At 37.8% G+C, this 20,529-nt stretch overlaps 1 protein-coding gene across 1 annotated transcript; it reads left to right on the top strand.

The window, feature by feature from the left end:
• The first annotated feature begins 29 nt into the window (after positions 1 to 29).
• Positions 30 to 20,398, top strand: GAA1 (glycosylphosphatidylinositol anchor attachment 1). The gene is made up of 12 exons (XM_089649011.1): positions 30 to 355; positions 718 to 791; positions 3,221 to 3,340; positions 5,547 to 5,706; positions 7,316 to 7,498; positions 8,124 to 8,238; positions 9,538 to 9,628; positions 11,028 to 11,229; positions 12,745 to 13,107; positions 13,314 to 13,608; positions 15,140 to 15,317; positions 18,563 to 20,398. The coding sequence occupies exons 1-12, from the start codon at positions 181 to 183 to the stop codon at positions 18,650 to 18,652; spliced, it is 2,046 nt and encodes a 681-aa protein (XP_089505137.1). The 5' UTR covers positions 30 to 180; the 3' UTR covers positions 18,653 to 20,398.
• Positions 20,399 to 20,529: the final 131 nt, after the last annotated feature.

Genomic DNA, 20,529 nt, shown 5'->3' with positions numbered 1-20,529 from the left:
TCATTATCATCATCTTTATTATTGGAAAATCTGACAGCCGGCAACGATATAACAATATTTATTCTGCATTTTTATCAAAAGCTTACTTTTACATTCTCTGAATTATGTGCGCTATGCTATTATCATTTCAAAAGTTTTATTGAGATATATTTTGTGTTTGTTTTTTCGAATATCCAATAAATGGGGCTGTTATCAGATCCCGAGATAGGGCACAGCAAATGGGGCCACTTTTTAATCAGATATCACAGGCCGTTGTGTTTCCTCATGTGCATATCGGCCTACGTCTGGTTTTGCTTGCTAGCCCATAATTCATTCAACAATGGAAACTCTTATTCAGAAAATGCTCTTCTACCAGGTAAGATAATAAAAAAAAACAATTGTTCAGACAATTTTTTTAATTGACCAAGATGCATTCTTGAATTCATTCGTGCTTTTTAGCATACAATCCTGATTTTAAAAGACCAAGCTAATGTAAATGCTACGGGAAACCTTATAAAATCATCCCGAATAATTTGATAAATAATAACATTCTACAGCGACCATAGTCTTGAGGGGAATATTTTCTTCTACGTACGTAAACACTAACATCTATACATTTTCTCTGATGATGGACACTGTGGCGCTGTCCGAAACGTTTGCTAAAGAAGGAGAAAGCGTAACATGGCAAAATATCCCAAAAATAAATCACAATAATTGACAAGCTTGTATTTTTTTCAGGGTTGGTGCGATCTGAGTTTGTGGATGATGGTACAACAAAGCGATTATTTAATGAACTCAATGAAGAAGTAAAGGTTGGTTTTTCTTTTCCCTTTATCCTACATTGTTTTTTCTTGAGATAATGTCGCTCTAGTTCGTTTTTATCCAACAGACCAAAACGCTAAAGCAAGGCGCTCGATGAAGTCAACATCCAGTATCAGTAACTATTAGAGTCAACATTCAAATTACCGGGGTTGCAAGTATAACTGCCACAAGTTGTCCAAATAAGCAATTCAAGCAGTCTACAATTAAGTGCTGATACCAACCCTGATGTATAGCAGTGGGGCATGGAACTGGCAGACGAAGGATAAAAGTAGACTGAATGCTGTTGAAATTATATCCTTGAAGATGAGTTGTGTAAAACCATGTGTGACCGTATTTCAAATGTGAGCATCCAAAAAGAATGCGAAGGCTAATGAATGCATAAAGAACAAGATTAAGAAAGGAACTCTTAGATGGTTTGAACATGTATAGTGAATGAGAGTGCACCAGGAGAATTATGTATATACATACGACAACTCCACCTAAAATTTTCGCTAATACATTTCCTGTTCAAATATAAAAACAAAACTCTTTTACAACACAACTACACCACCAGAACAATAACCAACGGTCACTACAAAGTACCTTCACTACATACCACGTCATCTCAAAGACAATTTTTCTTCCTAGCTCCTAAAATCTTTAACCTTATCCCTGAAAACCTAAAAACCTTGAGTCAACCCCATTCCTTTAAAAAACAAATTACGAAATCGATCCTTACACACCGAATACATTACAACTATAATACCCATTCATTCTACACTCTATCAATTTAATCACGTTTCAGACAAAACATAATATATCCTTATTCCCTAACTTAGCGATATTGTATGTACATAATTAATTAGTGTGATTTATTTACTAATAATTTCCCAAATTTTTATTTTTCTTATAATTCTCTAACTTCTCCATTCTCTTCTTGCAACCCAAACTAGCTTTACATCATTTTTATTATTTTTCTTTTTCATATTATAGTAATATATAGATTCTGTACAAACTGTAAAATTCACCCGCCATAGCACAGGGTCATCCCTAGCATGGAGGGTGAAATATCACAAAAAACATATGTACCCTCTAAGTCTTGTATTAATAAAATAAATAAACTGTGAGAGTGAATGATATGGCATGACCCAGTAAATTGAATACTTGAGTCAGGTCATATGAGGAGTCAAAATAACAGAAGAGAATGTATGAGATGATTCATGAATATGAATGAAGCGAGGAGCATGCCAAGACAGCTATGTGGCGGTCTATACTCTCTGCCTACACCTCTGGAGAAACGGCGTGATGGTTAGTTAGTATGGTTAAAAGGCGTAAGGCCGTACTTCCACAGGGGTATGAAAGTGTCTGATACTTATGTCGCAAATAACTTGTTGCGCAAAACGAATCATTGTTGAATTCTCGAAGTCAAAACTAGAATGCTTTATAATCTCACTCAAAACCAAACAGTTGCTGTAGCTGTCATTTTTATATCCTGTAAATCTTTGTTCGGGGTTTGTTCTTGGCATTGGCTTTGTTACAAAATGTCTGACACAAGTGACGTAGCAGGCCAAGCGGGGGCTTGGGAGGGGTCCCAAAGCTTCAGGAGTTGTTATCCCAACTTTGCCTAGGACGACACTGTGCAAGTCTTCCCTCTGGAATCGCACTCAGTATTTTAAGTGGAATTCGGTTTTTTGACATTCTTAACGAGGTTATCTCTCTATTTTTTTTAAAATAAAAATGTATTATATGTGTTTAACCTGTTGAAGGCCAGATCAGAGCCAAACGAAGCTGATTTTGTTTTTCATACATTTTTTTTCAAAGCATTAAGGTGAAAATCGCATCGCAAATTATTCTAATAAGATCATATTAAATATTCGCATGCTCTCCAGAGACCCACCGGCGATCCACTGGTTAAAGAGTTAATAACGACGATAAATTAGTTTTACAATGTCTCCAAAATGACAAAGTTATGAGCTATCAAAGAGAACTTGGGTAAAAAGTATGTAATGGTGTCTTGCAATGTCACACGAGACACCACTCGGTACAATTCATAATTCGTACGGCGATTCTGCAATACTGCCGCGCATCCGGCGACCGGTCGGTGGCGTAGTGTGTTCAATTCCTCGGCTGGCTAAGTCCTCCATCACAACACAAGCAACATTTTCCGCTTTCTGTGGTGGTAGTAGGAGATTTTCAAATATTGTCAGGTTATTCATAACCCGGGAATGTTTGTCTTTCTTTTTAAAAAAAAAAAAATGTACCGTGATGTCACATAATTTTTGATATCAATATAAAAATTTTGACGCCTTATAATATTTTCTGGCCTCAGCATGCTCTAATTGATACAATATGTTTAAAAAATATATGATTCGTTGTAGGAGACAACGTCATTGCGAGTTTGATATGAATTTGTATAATCTTTTGTTTTTATCTGTTTTAGGAAAACTATGAGACCAGAGATGCTTTACCCATTCCGTGGCTGGCTGCCAAAATGCGGCAGATGAACTTGGATGTGTACACGCACAACTTCACGCTCAAATTCCCACTCGGCACCAAAGAGGTAGGCTACTTACAAAATCCACATAAACAAAATCGAAGCAATTCAAAACAAATTCCTAAAATATCTTTGTTACAAGTCATTTGTAAGATTTAATAATTATGCAGAGGCAGCTTCATACTTTAAAATTGTTTCACTGAGTGTACGGAGGCATCATAAAGATGGACTATTCCTGTATAAAGTAGTTAACAATAATATTCAATGCCCAGAGTTGCTAAACGAGATTCCATTGAATGTACCTGCGCGTTCAACACGCTCTTGTGTCCTGTTCATGGTTGATCAAAGCAAAACGAACTCTAAGCAGAATTCTTGGCTGAACAGACTATGCAATAATTACAATAGCGTATTATCCAAGGTTGATATTTTCAGTTGCCAACTTACCAAATACAAGAGGTCCATAAAAGAATATTTCTCTGATGGTTTGTGAATAATGTTTATGTCTTTATTGTTTATATCTCTATCATGATTTAATTTATATCTACAACCTCTCTCCATGGCTATAAATGTATTGATAAATGTTTTGTTTTGTTAATTTTTCGTTTTATACAGGGTGTCCGGAAACTCGTAGTACAAGCGGGAAACTGGTGAATCTACATCACATTTGGAGTCGATTTTGTAATATATTTTTTTTTTATTTGAGCTTTCGTTATCGAGTAAATCGAGTTTGAAGTTGATTTTTTTTTTTTTTTTTTTTAATCAAATTCTTATAAATTATTACTGAAGATCAAAGTACCCAACTAATTAAAACTATTTGAAAGTAAAACAAATGAAGAAACTCGGATTTGAAGCATTATTTTGAAATCACCCTTCATTTAACCCGGTGTAATCATAAAATATTTCTGCTCTGCAGGGTTAAAACATCTGTTATTCAACCCTAAACATAAGAAAAAACTTTAACCCTAAAATAGCCGAAAAATATATTTTTTTGGTTTTTTTTTTTTTTGAAAATGCTCAAATCAAAAAACTTTATGTTTTTTTGGGTTCCCCATGTGGTGTAGATTCTCCAGTTTCCCGCTTGTACTACGAGTTTCCGGACACCGTGTATAATATTTTGTTTTGTATAAATTTTTTAATTCATATTCCTTTCTCACAAATTTAAATAAATTATTACATATTATGCTGTCTCAGTTAAAGTCACAAGTAGGAAATCCATAATTGGTTTTATTTTACTATATAATACTTATGTACAAACTGAAATATATGTAAACTGTCGATTTCCCAAAAAAAATGAATAAATAAATAAATACAGGGTTTTCCAATAAGAGGTGTTATTTTGAATAGCCCGCTATTTCGGTAGATGTTACTTTTGAAGCTGTCATTTTTTGACATTTGACAAGTAGAAACTACGCCATTAATAAAAATGGAACGATACACGCTTCAACAACGCATTGAAATTATTAAAATTCACTTGAGTGAATCAAATGCAAATCATCTTTTGAGTGATGAGGCCCATTTCCACCTCAGTGGCTTTGTCAACAAGCAAAATTGTCGCATCTGGGGCTCGGAAAACCCAAGAGTTATTGTTGAAAAGTCTCTCTATCCTCAACGTGTGACTGTTTGGTGCGGTTTATGGTCCGGCGGAGTCATTGGACCTTACTTTTTCGAAAATGAGGCTGCAGCAACAGTTACGGTGAATGGATTGCGCTATCGAGAGATGATTAATGATTTTTTATGGCCAGAATTGGATGGTATTGATCTGGACAACGTTTACTTTCAACAAGACTAGTGCCACACAAGCAACGAAACCATTGATCTTTTACTATTCAATATCAAAATAACACCTCTTATTGGAAAACCCTGTACAAACAAGGGAGATGGGCCATCAACCATTATTTGTGCCGTTCATCCCGTCATTTCTGCAGTTAATCTAGCAAATGTATTTCTTCTTAAAAAGGTTATTTTTGAAAATATTATTCATCAATGCAGATCTGTGAAAAATCTTAAAAAATATAAAAAAGATTCAAAATTATTATAGGTGGGTAGGTAGGCACTTTATTTTCTGAATTTTTCATGCAATTTCGAAAATGACACTTAAATTCAAAGTAAATGCGAGTTCAAGAGTTCATTAAACCAGAATTAGACACACGACCGAAATTAAAAATTTATTAATTAGATTAGTTAATTTTTTTATTTTATTTGTCAAAAAAATGTTAAATTTAAAATCAAAACTTGGCTCCAAACTAAAATGCAGCGTTTTTGTCGATTTCAGAAATTCCAGGGCGAGAACGTGTACGGCATCCTGAGGGCGGGGCGCTCCGCCTCCACGGAGGCCATAGTCATCAGCGCCCCCTACCGCCCGCTGTCCTCGCACGACAAGCCTACCAATGCCGGCATCGCCCTCATGCTCGCCATGGCCAAGTTCGCCCGCTGTAAGTCTCACCCTACCTACTGCTTCATCCGTCATCAACGGACATTGTCTTATTATGCTACGGCTGTTGAAGGATCACCCAATTCTTTGACCTCTTTATACCTTATTTCCCCCAAAACTTGAATTCTAGGAAACTATTAACATTTACAGCCATTGATGTATTATACTAGATTAGCCCTGTCTAGTTAAATTCATTTTTTAAATAACGCCACGTAGCGTACGTCACAAATATGGAGATGAACTTAACAACCCAACTCTGTTTAAACTCCTTGTACAAGCGTTCAAACTCGTAAGCGAAACCATGGGGAATTTGTTGTCAGAGGTGTTGTAAAATGGACATAATTCAAATTTAAATATTTGGAACTGGGTTATTTTTGTGATTGAAAAAATGAACCTGCCCAGCATAGCTGAGAAGCAAAATAGCTTACTCTAGACCAGGGGTCTCCAAACTACGGCCCGCGGGCCGTATCCGGCCCGCCAGTGTCTTCCATCCGGCCCGCGACATCTTATGACCAGTGTCATCAAGGACCCGCGACAGCTAATGGCTAAGACCTTGCTCAGAAGGGGCGAAAACTCCGCGAATTTTTTCGTGCGAATAAATAAATATGCTCGTTGGCAAGGTACTTGGCACCAATACATTGCGTCCACAAGCATCGCGCGAATATATCGAGAGGATTTTTTTGAAAAATCTTTATTTGATTCGCAATGATAACAAGGTCTGAGAAACGAATATCAAAAATTATCTTCAAAGCTACGTTATCTAAAGCTATATTTTCATCCCTGAAAATTCTATTGTCTACCCCCCCCCTCCCTAGGACAGAAAATATGGGTGTCTAGAAATTAAAACGGTTTTGGCCCTCTGAACTCACTGGAGTAGTCAATGTGGCCCTCCGGCTGAAATGTTTGGAGACCCCTGCTCTAGACCAACAAAAGGTAAAACGCAATGCACAGTGACCATTTCGCATTGCGACACAGTGCGTGGGCCTTTTCATAAATGTGCACGTGAACCAAACCAAAATTGTGTTGGGGTTATTTTTAAATGAATATGCCGTGTCTAGTCTAATTTAGTCTATGTTTACAGCTAATAAAGTGTACAATATGTTTCAAATTTTACACATTTTAAAATTTGAGAGCGCCCCTGTTTGTACAGTGTAAAGGCAGGAGAGCTATGTCGCCCCCGGTTGGGCAGCATTGCGAGGCGGTTAAGGTAGGGGCTGTAGGAAAGGATTTGTTAATGTGGGTCTTGAAGAGGCCCGTATTATATGAAAGAAGAAAAACAGATACCGGTAGCTTGTTCCACATACGAGCCGTATTACACAAAAACGAGTCGAAGAAGCGGCCCGTTCTCATGAAGCCAACATTAAATGTGAACGGGTGTTAAATGTCAATGCTGGTGGATCAATGGATCAAATCTGTGGCGACATCTTTAAAATACCTGTTGAACAGATTCAGCCTGCCTTAGAGGTGGCAATCAGTCTGTTAACAATGTATTGTTAATCAGACAGACCGCCCTCCTTTGAACAGAATCACTTAGGTTTATTGAGTTTTGTACAACTTATAAACAACCATTTGTGTATTGTAATATTGTAACCTTGTCATGATATTTCCAGCTCGTAAGTACTGGTCCAAAGACCTGATCTTCCTGGTGACTGCGCACGAACAGCTGGGCGCGCAGGCCTGGCTGCAGGCGTACCATCATACACACTCGGACTGGCTGGATGCGGGGGATCTCAAGGGGCGGGCGGGGGCCATACAGGCCGCCATCAACCTGGAAATGTCTTCCCTTTCTCTCAGTAAGCAACAATACATCTATGGGTCAAAATAGGTGAACACATTGCAACCCATTTCTTCAACTCGGCTATCACGGAGAGCATTCATTTCTATGTTTCCAATAGTCCTGGGTCAATCGTGAGTGGGTTTTCGTCGGGTCTCGCGACTATCTTTCGTGATCCAGGTGTCCGATATCGGAGTGGTGAGGTGAGCGCTCATAGACTGTCAGCACCCGAGTATTACGACCCATTCTCGTGACCTGGGTGCCGGTGTGGCGAGGTAAACGCCCATAGTTTGTCAGCACCCGATTTCACTTTTGAACGACTTTTGTTCTAAAAACTATTCCATAAGATGACCACTACTGACATCTCTTGGAACTAGATAGAAGCTTAACCAAGCTAGCGATTTTACGTGTTAACTGATAGCGGGAACTAAATTTTAATTCCCGATTTGAAACCACCTACCTAAATTTAGGTATTAATTTCTCAAGGATCATAGTGATGTGACCTAAATTTAGGTAGGCTTCGTTGGAGTGGTTAAGTGCATCTTTGTAATACTTTCTCTCACCCTAATTTACACATTTATCTCCTGCAAGAATTCTGTGAATTGTGATTGATCCCTCTGTAATGTTTCCTCTCCGATTTTCAGAGTACATGGAGGTGAAAGTGGAAGGACTAAATGGACAACTGCCTAACTTAGATTTGGTCACGCTGGTTCACAAGATGTGTGTTCAGTCTAGCGTGTTTCATTCGTACAAAAATAGGTATGTTTCAATCATGGTTTTTTAGTAAATTTACTAACGCAGATAATTTTTGGATTTGTATCCGAATGCATGTATTCAAAAATAAGATATTTGCCTCACTATCAATGTCTTTCAAAAGAAGAAATTTAAATATCGAATGTCAGCAAACTTGAGAAATTACGACATTTATCCAATGATATTACAAAAATACAAGACACGTTATATTCACACTAATCGAACAAAAAAAATTGGCACTGCTTATGAAGAGCTATTAAAATAATATGTACATTAATGGGCCCCTAAAGTGTGTCCACTGGACTTAGTGCTTTGTCTCACTAACTTATCTTCACTCTGTAGTTCATCTTAGCATCTGTCAAGCATTTGAACAAAACACATACTCATTTCGAATAAAAAATTATTAATTTTTCGAATTTAACCCCTCCGAAAATCGCCATGTAAGCACTTTAACTGTCTTTAACGAAATGACATTTTACGAAAACTTTTTGTTATTACCGCTTCACAATTAAAGCTCTATAAATGAAACATTTCTGAACGTAGCCGAATAGTAAAAACTGTTTTAGAAAAGTTACAAAATAAGCTTTCAAATTATTATATTACAAATAAATATTAGCATTTTTAAATATTAAAATTTAGAACGCAAACATTAAAAATAGGTTAAAAATGACTCACGTCATGTTTTTAGGTGAAAATGGTACTAAAATCACATATTATGTAAACAAAAATATTTATTCTATTGTATATATGTGTAATAAACACTTTTATCACCTCATTTTTTTATCATTTCATATAAAAATATTTTATAAAAATTTAATATGTGAAGCGCGCGGCGCTACCGGCAGACATTTTGCGCGGGTAAAAATGTTGTGTCAATTATGCGACTGTCAGCAGATTCCTGTTTTGTATTTCCATAGACAACTTGGTAGTGATGTGTAGCTTGATCTATAATCGACCTTTTAGTTTTTGTTTGAGGGATGTAACTAAAATAATAACGGAGTAAGAACGATTTCTATGGAGAGACACGCGTTGACGTGTAAACACGCTTATTGTACTTGACTGCTGTCGTATTTTTAACGCATATATCTACTTACGTTGCTGAGGGGTTAAAATATAAAATAATTTTGGTATGTACCTACTTTATCGAGTGGTTGCCATTTTTGAAAGTTAAAAGTTCATTGAACTTGAATAATATTACGCATTTTGCAGGAATATTTCACATTACTTACCCATGGACCAAAAAACCAAAATTAGTATGTCTAATAATGATATACAGTTATTTTCATTCTCTTTTATATTTTTTAGCTTTTCCTGGACACCTAAATCTACTCCATGGGTGAATTGGCTCAATTCCTTCAATACTCTCATCTCTATGGTCACAACTCAAGTCACAGGGGTGAGTTATTATTATTACACATTTAAATTATAGCTGTCGAGAGTTAAAACACACTGAATATAACACTGAAGCAAACAGTTCTAATATTAAATTAATATGTATAAATATTTATACTGTTGCGTGCCAGTGTATCCGTAGCAGATATGCCGGTAGTTAACCACACTTATCGATTTTATAGTATTTTGAACCTTAAAAATGCTCCTAGCATATTAAAATGTATTTTATTTGCTTGGTAAGGAAATAATGTATGACAATATTATTCTAGCTTGTCGTTTCGTCACTTGCAAACATATTTATTTTATCTGTGAAAAAGTGCATCACAAATTCCGTGTCGAATGTCATAATTCTGATTTACAATAGTCATAGTGCCATATTTATTTACAGGAAAGCCTTATATATGACTTTTTTATTTTGAAAAACGCTTATTTGGCTGGAAAACATAATAAAACTCGTGAATATTTTACTATAGCATTAGAGAAAAAAAAACATTTTGCTGAATATAAGTAGCTCGTAGTAGTAGTAGAATAAGTTGCTCCTGAGCAACCTGCGTGTGGTGGATAATATATACAATTTTTATAAATATATAAACACACATAATGATTAAAGGGTATGATTTACAAAAACATCATTTTGCCAAAAGAACAAGTAAGTTATTACGAAAATAGTGGCAGCCTGCGCCACCGCGGGTTGCGGGAGCTGTTGGGAAGTAGGAGCTTCACAGATGCACTCATAGAGGGCAGTGCATAGAGCTTGCATGGAAGTCCGCTAGATGGCAGCTAGTTGGCAGTAGTCGCCAGGGCCAGTTAGAATGCTCCCAGACAAACTTAATGTTTTCAGATCTCATTTAGCCAGCTCCTAGTTAGGTCGACTATCGAGTCACCATTGTAATACGCGAAGTATTAATAAATTCCTGATTTAACACAAAAAACCTATTATTTAAAATCTCCTTCCACGACGAGTTGGAGAACTGTTTGTGGGTACACAACAGTATTCCAAGGGTTAAAGTTATACTCTTTTACCTTTGAAACATCTTGATTATACCAATTAAAGCAAATTAAACAATTGCAATGCCTTCAATTTATTTGTCATTTTTTTTGTAACATTTCCGGGTTACGAATAACCTAACAATATTTAAAAATCTCCTACTACCACCATAGTAAGCGGAAAATGTTGCGTGTGTTGTGATGGAGGACTTAGCCAGTTGTGGAATTGAACACACTTTGCCTGGATGAAACCCAAATGCGATGCTCACTCAGCCACTCACCGGTCAAATTCGTTTCCTCATACATATAAATATGGTTAGCTTTGTTGTTTGTTATTTTTCTTCAATGTTCTGTTTTGTTATGGAACCAATTCAAACATAATAATAATAAATAAATATTATAATGACTGTGTTCAGGTGCCAACCGGAAACCACGGTTTGTTCCACCGCTACGGCATTGAGGCCGTGACGCTGATGTCGGTGGGGCAGGGTGGAATCGGTGGTCGGCCGGCGCACGCCCTCGAGGCCTCGCTCCGTAGCCTCAACAACCTGCTGGAGAGGTTCCACCAGAGCTACTTCTTCTATCTGCGCACCAGCACCGACCGCTTCCTCAGCATCAGTATGTATAATAACTCTAACCAACAATATCTTAGAAATTTCCCGTGAATGTCAAATTACAAAAAAATGCACTGATTTTTTACCCTTGTTACTATTCAGTCCTCCGTTTTTAGGTGCATAGTTATTTTTATGTACTGTACTTGTACGAGATGAGTGGGGGTGTCTGCACAGATACCTTATTTCAAAAAGGATGCCGGACACAATGTCACTCCAAGAGCCTCGGAGAGTTCACCAATCGCAGACAGGAACCGAATTCGAGATCTGGATTGAAATTGAATTTACTACTGGGCAAGGAATAGAATGTACACTTGTAAATATTTCAACTTAAATACTTTGGTTATTTTCAGGTGAACTGTTACTTGTTTGGTGGTTGGTTTGAACTGCCTTAACATCGATTCTGGCTTTGTATTTTTAGGGCCAATGCGGGCCGGGCGTTCATCGATGTGAAACTCCCCATTTGTTGAGGATGAGTTTGGTTAGGTTTTTGGCTGCTATGTATTGCAGTCAGGGGTGCAAAAATTTTATGCAAGTGACTTTCTGTTTAGCCCCTCAGCTGTGTGGTATATTTTGTCAGATGGTCAGGTTATTTCCGCTTTGCAATAAAATCCAAATAAATTAAATATTTCTGAACGTATCTGAAAACTAAAAACTATTTTTTAAAGGTGATGAAATACATTTTCAAATTTTATTATTAGAAATAGAAATAGAGATTTTTTTTACATTAACTCTATACAGGAAGCCCTGAGAAAAGTAGTTTCCCTCAGGGCTTGTGTCATCTTTGGAGATGCTGTGTGGAGGGAACATAAAAAAAGTTAAACTAAAATTACTGATTGAAAATAAATAAAAACACACACATTTTATTAGACATAAACATATTATAAACACTATTGCTAACTAACTTTTTTGTTGTTTCATGTAAAAATTAATAAAAAGTTTCATAACATTTTTTTCTAATTGCGGTCGGAAATGTTGGTTTCATAGATGTTATTGTTCATTAAAATTTATCTGTGGTTAACTTTTAGATTTGAATATAAAGCTTAATATTCTCTCTTTCTAACACCTTTTAGATAATATTTCTCACCATGATAAGGGACTTACAAGGATTGCTATGAGACCTATATGAGTTGTTCCCAAAAGCGAACAAATTTATTTAGGTATTTCAATGAAGTCTGCTCAAAGGAGCTAGCAGCATTGATTCCCTTGTGCACCGGTGCACTTATGCGAAACTCGATGAACATGCAGAACACCCGTTCACAGTTGATGTTGGCTTCATGAGAACAGGTTGTTTTTTCATTTTTGGGCATCACTGGCATCTGTTTTTCCTCCTTCATATAATCCGGGCCTCTTCAAGACCTAAATTAATAATAATCCCTTTCTACAGCCCCTACCCTAATCTGCTTCATAACGTTGCCTAACTGGGTGGCGATGTAGTTTCTTTTCGCTGTACCGACTCTACTGTGCTCTTGTGAGATGAAACATAAAAATAATTAAAGTTTTTTTGTTATCTTGTTTGTAGGTCAGTACATGCCGCCTCTCGGTCTACTAGTTGCCGCACTGTTCATCAGGGCGTTTGCCCTCTGGCTCACGTCGCAGAAACAAGAAAACGTCAAAATATGCGATAACAAGGAGTCCAAAGACTGCAGCGAGGGAGACACGATGGCCACCAATCAGGAAATATCGGACATCGACGAGGATTCAGCCGACGAAAGTGGAGATAAGCTGGTGGAGAAGGAATGCTGCGATGGTCTAGGCTGTGATGACCACGATGCTGATTCGACGCCGAACCAACTGAATCTGATGAATTTGCTGATTACATTCCTGGTTATTCATACAATTGGTTATACCGTAATGTTGTCACCGCCTTTTATAAGTGTCTTGGGTAAATATATTTTAATTTTAAACTAGCTGAAGTCCCCAGTGTTGCACGGACAGTAATCTTCCTCTTATCTTGAACGTCAACTATGCAAAATAATTCCGATTTAAGGGATGGGAAAAGGGGATAGGGATGGTTTTTTGATATCTCACATAGACAGTGACCTTTTCTCGTTTTGAAGGTCAAGTGTGTAATTTGATTTTCATTTCCAGGTGTGAAAAAATTCGCCCTTCGCACCGAAGAAGCCCTTTTCTACGGCCTTGTGGCCTTCTCCGTCATATCCGTTGTCGTGCTGCCTCGCCTGTTCAACAGTCTGATGTCTGGGGGGGAGCAGGGGGCAGGGAGGGAGAGAGGGGTGCAGCACCGCTCCCTACTGATAGTGGCGCTGCTGGAGCTGGGCACGCTCGTGCTGGCCGTGGGCATGCACAACTTCTCGCTGGGGTTCTGCCTGGCCTCCGTGTACGCACCCGTGGGGCTCTTGGTTACTGTCGGAGGCGCTAGATCTCAGTAAGTCAACTGTGCTTCGTCTACTTTTTCATGAGTCTTCTGGTATCCAGGTCAAATTTCTGTTTTCTTTCTGGGTGGCTCTCACCCGTCAAAAGCGTGCAGTTCCATTTAAATCAACATAGATAATAGAAATGAAGGGAGATATGGGATGGGGGTGTTACGACTGTTACCGAGCTATGACCAAACTATACGGGCTATCAAAGCTGTCATGTTCATCTGTATATCTTGTGACGCTATGCTTTTCAGGTTCGGTATTGGCCAATAAATTAACAAATATCACATCATGGTATTTGAGCGATAACTTTATGCTGTTTAATATTGTAGAGAACTTGCGTAGTGTTGCATTAAGAAATTACTCTTAGGCAGTGTTATTTTTAGATTGAAATTATGTATTACGAGAGATGGAAAGGCTGTTAAACGGTTGGCGCTAACAAAACATTGTCCAAAGAAGCGAAGCTAGTAGGCCATTATGGAGTGCTGGTACCTACCCTGATGTAGAGGAAGTAAGAAAAAGAGGAAGAGTAGTGATGGCAGAGGAAGGATGAAAGTAGACTGAATGCTCTAGAAATTAGATCCCTGAGGCATGTGTTTAGTAAATCCATGTATGATCGTGTGAGAAGTGTGGAGATTTGCAAAGAATGCAAGGCTGATGTAAACGTAATGAGTAAGATTTTTTTTTATTTTTATAGTGAATACCTCACAAGAGTCCCAACTGCTCCCGTCTGGAGCCAGTGAGACTATGGCATCCCCAATTGGGGGATGTTGTGAGGCTGAAGGTAAGTGGGGAAGGGAAAGAGGAAGGTGGGGAAGTACCTGGCTATTCAGATCTAGTCACTAAACACGGCTAAAGCCATTTGGAGCAACGTTTCAATTCTGAATGGTGGTCTTACACCAGGGCGATACTGGTAGTATCTTCCACTCTGGAACGTGCCGCAAATATACTATATATTATTTTAATTAATTAATTGTGAAATAACACAAATTAATCAAATAAAATTTATTGGCGCACGCCGGGTTCGAACCCGCGACCTTCGGAATGGCAGTCCAATGCGTTACCACTGGACTATGCCGGCCGTCATAAGATTAAGAAAGGGACGCGATGGTTTGGGCATGTAGAGAAAATGAGCGAAGAAAGGAGTGTAAGGAGAATATATGAGGCAAATGTAAATGGTAGCAGAAGTCTGGGACGCCTGAGGAAGACATGGCACTATCAAGTGAATCAGATACTTGAGTCGGGCCATCTTGAGAGTCAGAATAATAGTATGTATGAGATGATGTGTGAATGTGAGGGAGTCAAGGAGTGTGTGCCAAGAGTTGTTTGGCAGTCCGTCCTCTCTGCCTACCCCTTTGGGGAAACGGCGTGATGGTTAGTAAGTTAGACTATGCAGAACTTCACTTATACTGCCAAGATGGAATGTTTGACCAAAGTTTAATGAATGCAAAATTTTTATCATTTTATCAAACCCCATTTTACCTGTAGTACACATTATTTTGTTCATCAGCACTAATATAGCAATTTCCATGTTTTCAGGTTAGGGCGACACGTGACCAAGTTCCTGTGGCTGCTGCTGCATCCGCTGGTGCTGTCCATGCTGGTGGTGTTCTGCTATACGGGGCTATCCTTCCCGGAGGAAGGGTTCCGGGGATTGATGGGACGCGGCCTGGATGCTTCCAAGCAGGCCATCATCTTCTCCGTGGTTGACGGAATGGTACTTTATCATCAAACTACATATTTTTTCTTTATTTACATATACTGTACTCAGTTATATGCCACTCAATTATCCGACAATTACCGTAATCCGCAGTTATTTTGACTAGTTGAAAGCACAAAATCAAGCTCAATAATTTGCCCGTATTCGTATGTCAAATTCAGTAGTCCGCCTCGTGTCTAGACAGACTCAAGCGCCAAGCTTTGTACACCGACAGATTGGGTTATCTATTTATATTGCGCAGTTTAGTGTCATTTCACTCCAAATGCGCTTCACTATAAGGGGCCGTTCAAGTATTATGTAAGCACTATAGGGGGGCAGGGGGGTCTTTGCTTTGCTTACTTTTGATGACATGGGGGGGTGGGGGGGGTCGAGATAGTGATTACGTCAGCACTGCTCAGCAGTACTTATTTTTTTTTTACACATTGGCAACCCACACATTGTCTATGTTTGAAAACCGAATACATATTCGGGGATTCCCACAAATAATTAATACATTTAGGAACTCACTTAAAAAACAGAATACATTAACAGAAAAATGCATATAGGTACCAATTTTTACGTAAGCATGGGAGGGGGGGGGGGGTAAGAGCTTTGCTTACCTTTGGTGACAAGGGGGAAGAGGGGGTAAATAATTGTAATAAATCTGCTTACGTAATACTTGAACGGCCCCTAACTAACTTAAAAACAGTAATTTAGTATTAATGGTCATGTTCTCAAAATTATTTCTACAGTGTGCTTTACCCAATACAGATTTAATAATATAACACTAAATATACATTTCATACAAAGCGATGACAAAACAAAGAATAACAATAACAGCAGGACAGGACAAAACAAGAACATTAAAACTAAAACATAATATAAAACGGGAGGCAGTTTGGGCTCAGAAATGTGAATCTTCTGAGCAGACATTTTAAAAAGGTACAATAAGGAGGCAACCGAAACCAAACAATTACCGGATGTTTTATGTTTTTATTATAAAATATTGAAAAGAAGTTAAGATTTATGAATGGTATAATTTTTCAAATAATTTTGTTTTTAAAGCCCGTTTAAATTCAGCCGAATTCTGGAGATTAGTAAGAGCTGAGGGAAGTCTATTCCAGATGAACGGTCCTGTTACACTAAAAGAGCGATCATAGTAAACGGCTCGATTTGACCTAGAAAGTTCAATTAGACGATTACTAATATCTAGATCTGCTGACCTTAGAGTAAGCTGTCTATCGCTCAAGTTTTGTCGGACACATAATTCCGATATATAGGCTGGTGCCATTCCTCGCAATGCTTTGAAGGTCATTAAGCAGATCTTAAACTGTATTCTTTCAGGGCATCGAAGCCAGTGAAGGCGATCCCTTAAAAGTGGGGTTATACGACATACTTACTTACGATTTTACTCTTACATGTCAATAGCGGTGTTTGTTTGTACCAAATACCCCTTTTAATTATTATTATTTAATGAGCAGTCAGCATTCTACTGATGTACTCATGTCTGATTTAGTTTAACAGTAATTGAGCTGTTTTAAATCTTAGAGCGGGAGCACACAGAGAGCGGTCAGAGTTCTGCGTTCTAGTGACCGTTGACCGCTCAAGAGTTCCAAAGCACACAAGCGGCGTTCAAATTCTCGCGTTCCAGTTTCGTTTGGGTCTTTGCATATGCAACATGTCACTAGAAAGTTCATCGTCCGATGAAGAATTATTGCTCTTGTGGAGCTTACAAAAAGAAAAGGAAGTATTGGGTGCACCCAATCAACACAAGGCGAGAAGAACAAGGCGAATTTATTAGTATTTTTCAGGATTTACTTAAAGATGAACAACGATTCTATATTTTTATAATTTACATCACTTAAATCGTATAATAAACTCCTTTCCCTAACCAATTCAATGAACTTTTCCGTGTTTGTAACCTCAGACATCGCGGCGTTCTGGCGTTCTCTGCCTCGGCGGGAAAAGAACTCTTAGAACGCGACGTTCCGTTTTGCCGCGGTCTGACTGCCCGCTGTGTGCGTTGTTGTTATAGTATCAGTACATTCTAATGAACGCCGAACGCGGAACTCGGAACTCCTGACCGCTCTCTGTGTGCTCCCACTCTAAACATAAGTTAATCCTTTCTTCTCTCCAAATAAGAATCCAATCGAGCTTTAAAATGGTTTATATTAGTAGCATCGATGACATTGAGGTTTGTTCGATGTATCCACTACTCTATTTGCAAGGAAATGTTTTCTAGAATTGGATGAAAAAGATGTTTTGTTAATTTTTTAAAGTGTCCACGGAGATGTAAATTTTTGTTGGTGGTGAAGATTTCAAATTTTTAGCATTTATGTATATATGCACCAGAGGCGGTTCCTTGGCGTGTGCATTTGTGCATTGCACTGCTTGTCTTCAGTCTTCACATGACTTACTACGGCGTTTGTGCCCCAGTCATCGATATACGAAAGTACCCTCTAGTCATAATTCCTGCCAGGTCATTATTTGAGCTATCTTCTTGTACAAGACTCCTGCGCAAGCGCAAACGAGTTGTGCACATTCCGATGTGCACCAAACTTTGTTTTACCATACTATACGGAGACAGCATCGGGCGGTATCGAGACAGTTTAGTCCGCCAAAACAGTGACATGAGCGAGACAGATTAGGCTCATAATGGCAAATTAAGTGTTGGAGCAGTGCAAATATATAACTCATCCCATTCACTATCGACACATATGTGAAGAATCTTTCAATTATACATAAAGAAGCAGCCAATAATAATATGCATTAAGAAAATGAATATGATGGTGGTTCTTAGTTTAAGTATGATACAGTTAAATATGACCGAAGCTGAGATCCTATATTGTCTTACCCTTGTACTGTACCCTTTCAATTGATGTTCTACCGTATAGCTTTCTGTTGTGTTCGTACAAACAGGTCTCCAACTCGTCTTGGAAGGAGTTAATAAATAAATGGTTCTTTTAGATTAATCAGGGATTTCTTAATACTCCGCGTATTATAAAGGTGACTCGATAGTCGACCTAACTAGAAGCTGGCTAATTGGAATCTGAAACAGTAAGTTTCTCTGGGAGCCTTCCCACTGGCCCTGGCGACTACTGGCCACTGGCTCCATCTTGCGGACTTCCACGCAAGCTCTATGCACTGCCATCTGTGCGTGCAACTACAAAGCTCTTACTTCTCAACACTTTCCAACTGAACTAAAAAGGCTAATAGCCCTACAATGTTTGTTTGTAAAATATTTAATGTGTTGTTTGTTTCAGATCTACGGGAATTGGCTGTTCAACATAGTCACATTAATTCTTCTGCCGATATGGATAATGTTCTGGCAGATATTGAATTTCAAAGGATAAAATAGGACGCCAAAACATCATAGAATACTTAAATTTATTGTAAACCTATACTTATTAGTAATTATTTTATACAAGTATTAAATTACAACTCCAGTGTAATAATAATGAATTTAAAATGCACAATTTCAAACAAAATCTTTTCTAGTCTTGGTAGTTTTACAGTTTGTTAAATTAATCTTATGTTATGCCATTCCATCTCTATAGTTATAAGTAAATAAATATATCCCCTCGGGTTTTAGAGTTTTTGGATTTATTTAAAAATATTCCCAGTTGACATTAATTTCAAATAGCTGTTTTTTAATGTATACCAAAATGAAATACCAGTTTTTGAAAGCAGATTAACACGTTGACCGCCAATATCGTTTTATTTAATAGAAAATATATAAATAGCATTTTGTACAGAGCGCACTGCCGACAGTGCAAAACGGCAAGTAGAAGTGAGGTGTGATTGTAATGACTCAGTGTCGACCACGGATGGCTGACATGGCGGTTAACGTGTTAAAGACTCTTTTAGATTTTAGTGTTACAAATCAACATATCATGCATTTAAAAATATTACAATTTTGAATGCAAACATAGATAAAGTTTGTGAAGTTGCTTACTGACGAAATTATCACTTCACACGAAACATAAAAATATTTGTTGAAAAAGTTTGCAAATCTTGACAAATATTTTTCAAATGCTAAAGACGGGTTGTTTCGGAGAATTTCAAAATTAATTTTCAAGTTCTGTGAAAGTACTTTTCAAGTTCTGTTATTATATCAGTTCTGCCAAGTAACTGTCCTATAATGATATACAGGGTGCGCCAGAGAAACTTACTTATTTGAAAGTTCAATAAAAACAAAAGCACTGTAGTTATTGTTGTAATTCTTTTTTATTTGAAAATGCAATGTACCAAGTTTTTTTTCAAACTGTCTTAAAAATTACATCTTTTAAATGGCGACCCTCATCGCGCATACACTGGTTAAGTCGTTTTTTGAAGTTTTCGTCCACTCTTCTCAGCATATCAATCGGAATATTGGCAATAGCATCAGGAATGTTGTTCTTCAGGTGATCTATGGTCCGTGGTCGATCGACATAAACAAGGGATTTCAAATAACCCCATAAAAAAAATCACATGGAGTCAAATCCGGAGAGCGCGCCGGCCATGGGAGATCGTCTCGGAGAGAGATGAGGCGGTTGGGGAAATGTTGTCGCAGCAAATTCATGCCCGCTGCTCTCTAGACCACAGCATAATGGCAACTGACGAGAATGGGAAACAAACTTGGGGACGTCTTCCTCCAGATGCGCCCCCTCCCGCCCCTCTACTTGCCCAACTCAACGGTCGGGAATTTTTTCAAATAAGTAAGCTTCTCTGGCGCACCCTGTAATAACAGAAATTGAATAGGACAGAACTCGCAAATTAACGTTGAAATTTGATGAATTGTTCAAATTCTATGAAACAACCCTTCCTGAATGTTGTTTCATAGAATTATTTCAAATTTTTAGGAGGGTCTATGGTAAACTTTTAAATGAAAATACAAATCATGGTGCTCTCTCTTTCTAACACTGATTACATCATGTATCTCACTGTAATACAAAATGAGTTAGAACGAATTTTATGAGTCTCAGTTTGTGCTGTAAAGTACTCAAAAATACCCGAGGGGTTTAATGCATTTCTGATTATTTTTGGTAATTGTTAAATTACTTTAATGTAATGTGTCTGAAATTATTTGAAACAATAAAAAACCTAAAAGAAAAAAATTGTGCATTAAATTGAAAAAGAAATTCTTTAACATATATTATGTTTTCTCATTTTCAGTTTTACAATTGCACCGAGGATCTAAACGTTATAGATTCTCCTTACACTCCTTTCTCATCATCATCCGGTCTAAACC

This window comes from Hesperophylax consimilis, chromosome 28 (genome assembly GCF_061612785.1).
Source record: "Hesperophylax consimilis isolate HC1 chromosome 28, BYU_Hcon_1.0, whole genome shotgun sequence".
Classification (NCBI taxonomy): domain Eukaryota; kingdom Metazoa; phylum Arthropoda; class Insecta; order Trichoptera; family Limnephilidae; genus Hesperophylax; species Hesperophylax consimilis.
The sequence above is the reverse complement of the archived record's forward strand: the minus strand, read 5'-3'. Positions and strand labels throughout refer to the sequence as shown.

What these genes read in the sequence shown, in the direction of transcription:
- GAA1 (XM_089649011.1), top strand. Translation starts at nt 181, where the DNA reads ATGGGGCTGTTATCAGATCCCGAGATAGGGCACAGCAAATGGGGCCAC. An exon ending in CATGGCCAAGTTCGCCCGCT is followed by an intron (nt 5,707 to 7,315) that starts GTAAGTCTCACC and finishes TGATATTTCCAG; the next exon opens with CTCGTAAGTACTGGTCCAAA. An exon ending in GCCTTTTATAAGTGTCTTGG is followed by an intron (nt 13,108 to 13,313) that starts GTAAATATATTT and finishes TTTCATTTCCAG; the next exon opens with GTGTGAAAAAATTCGCCCTT.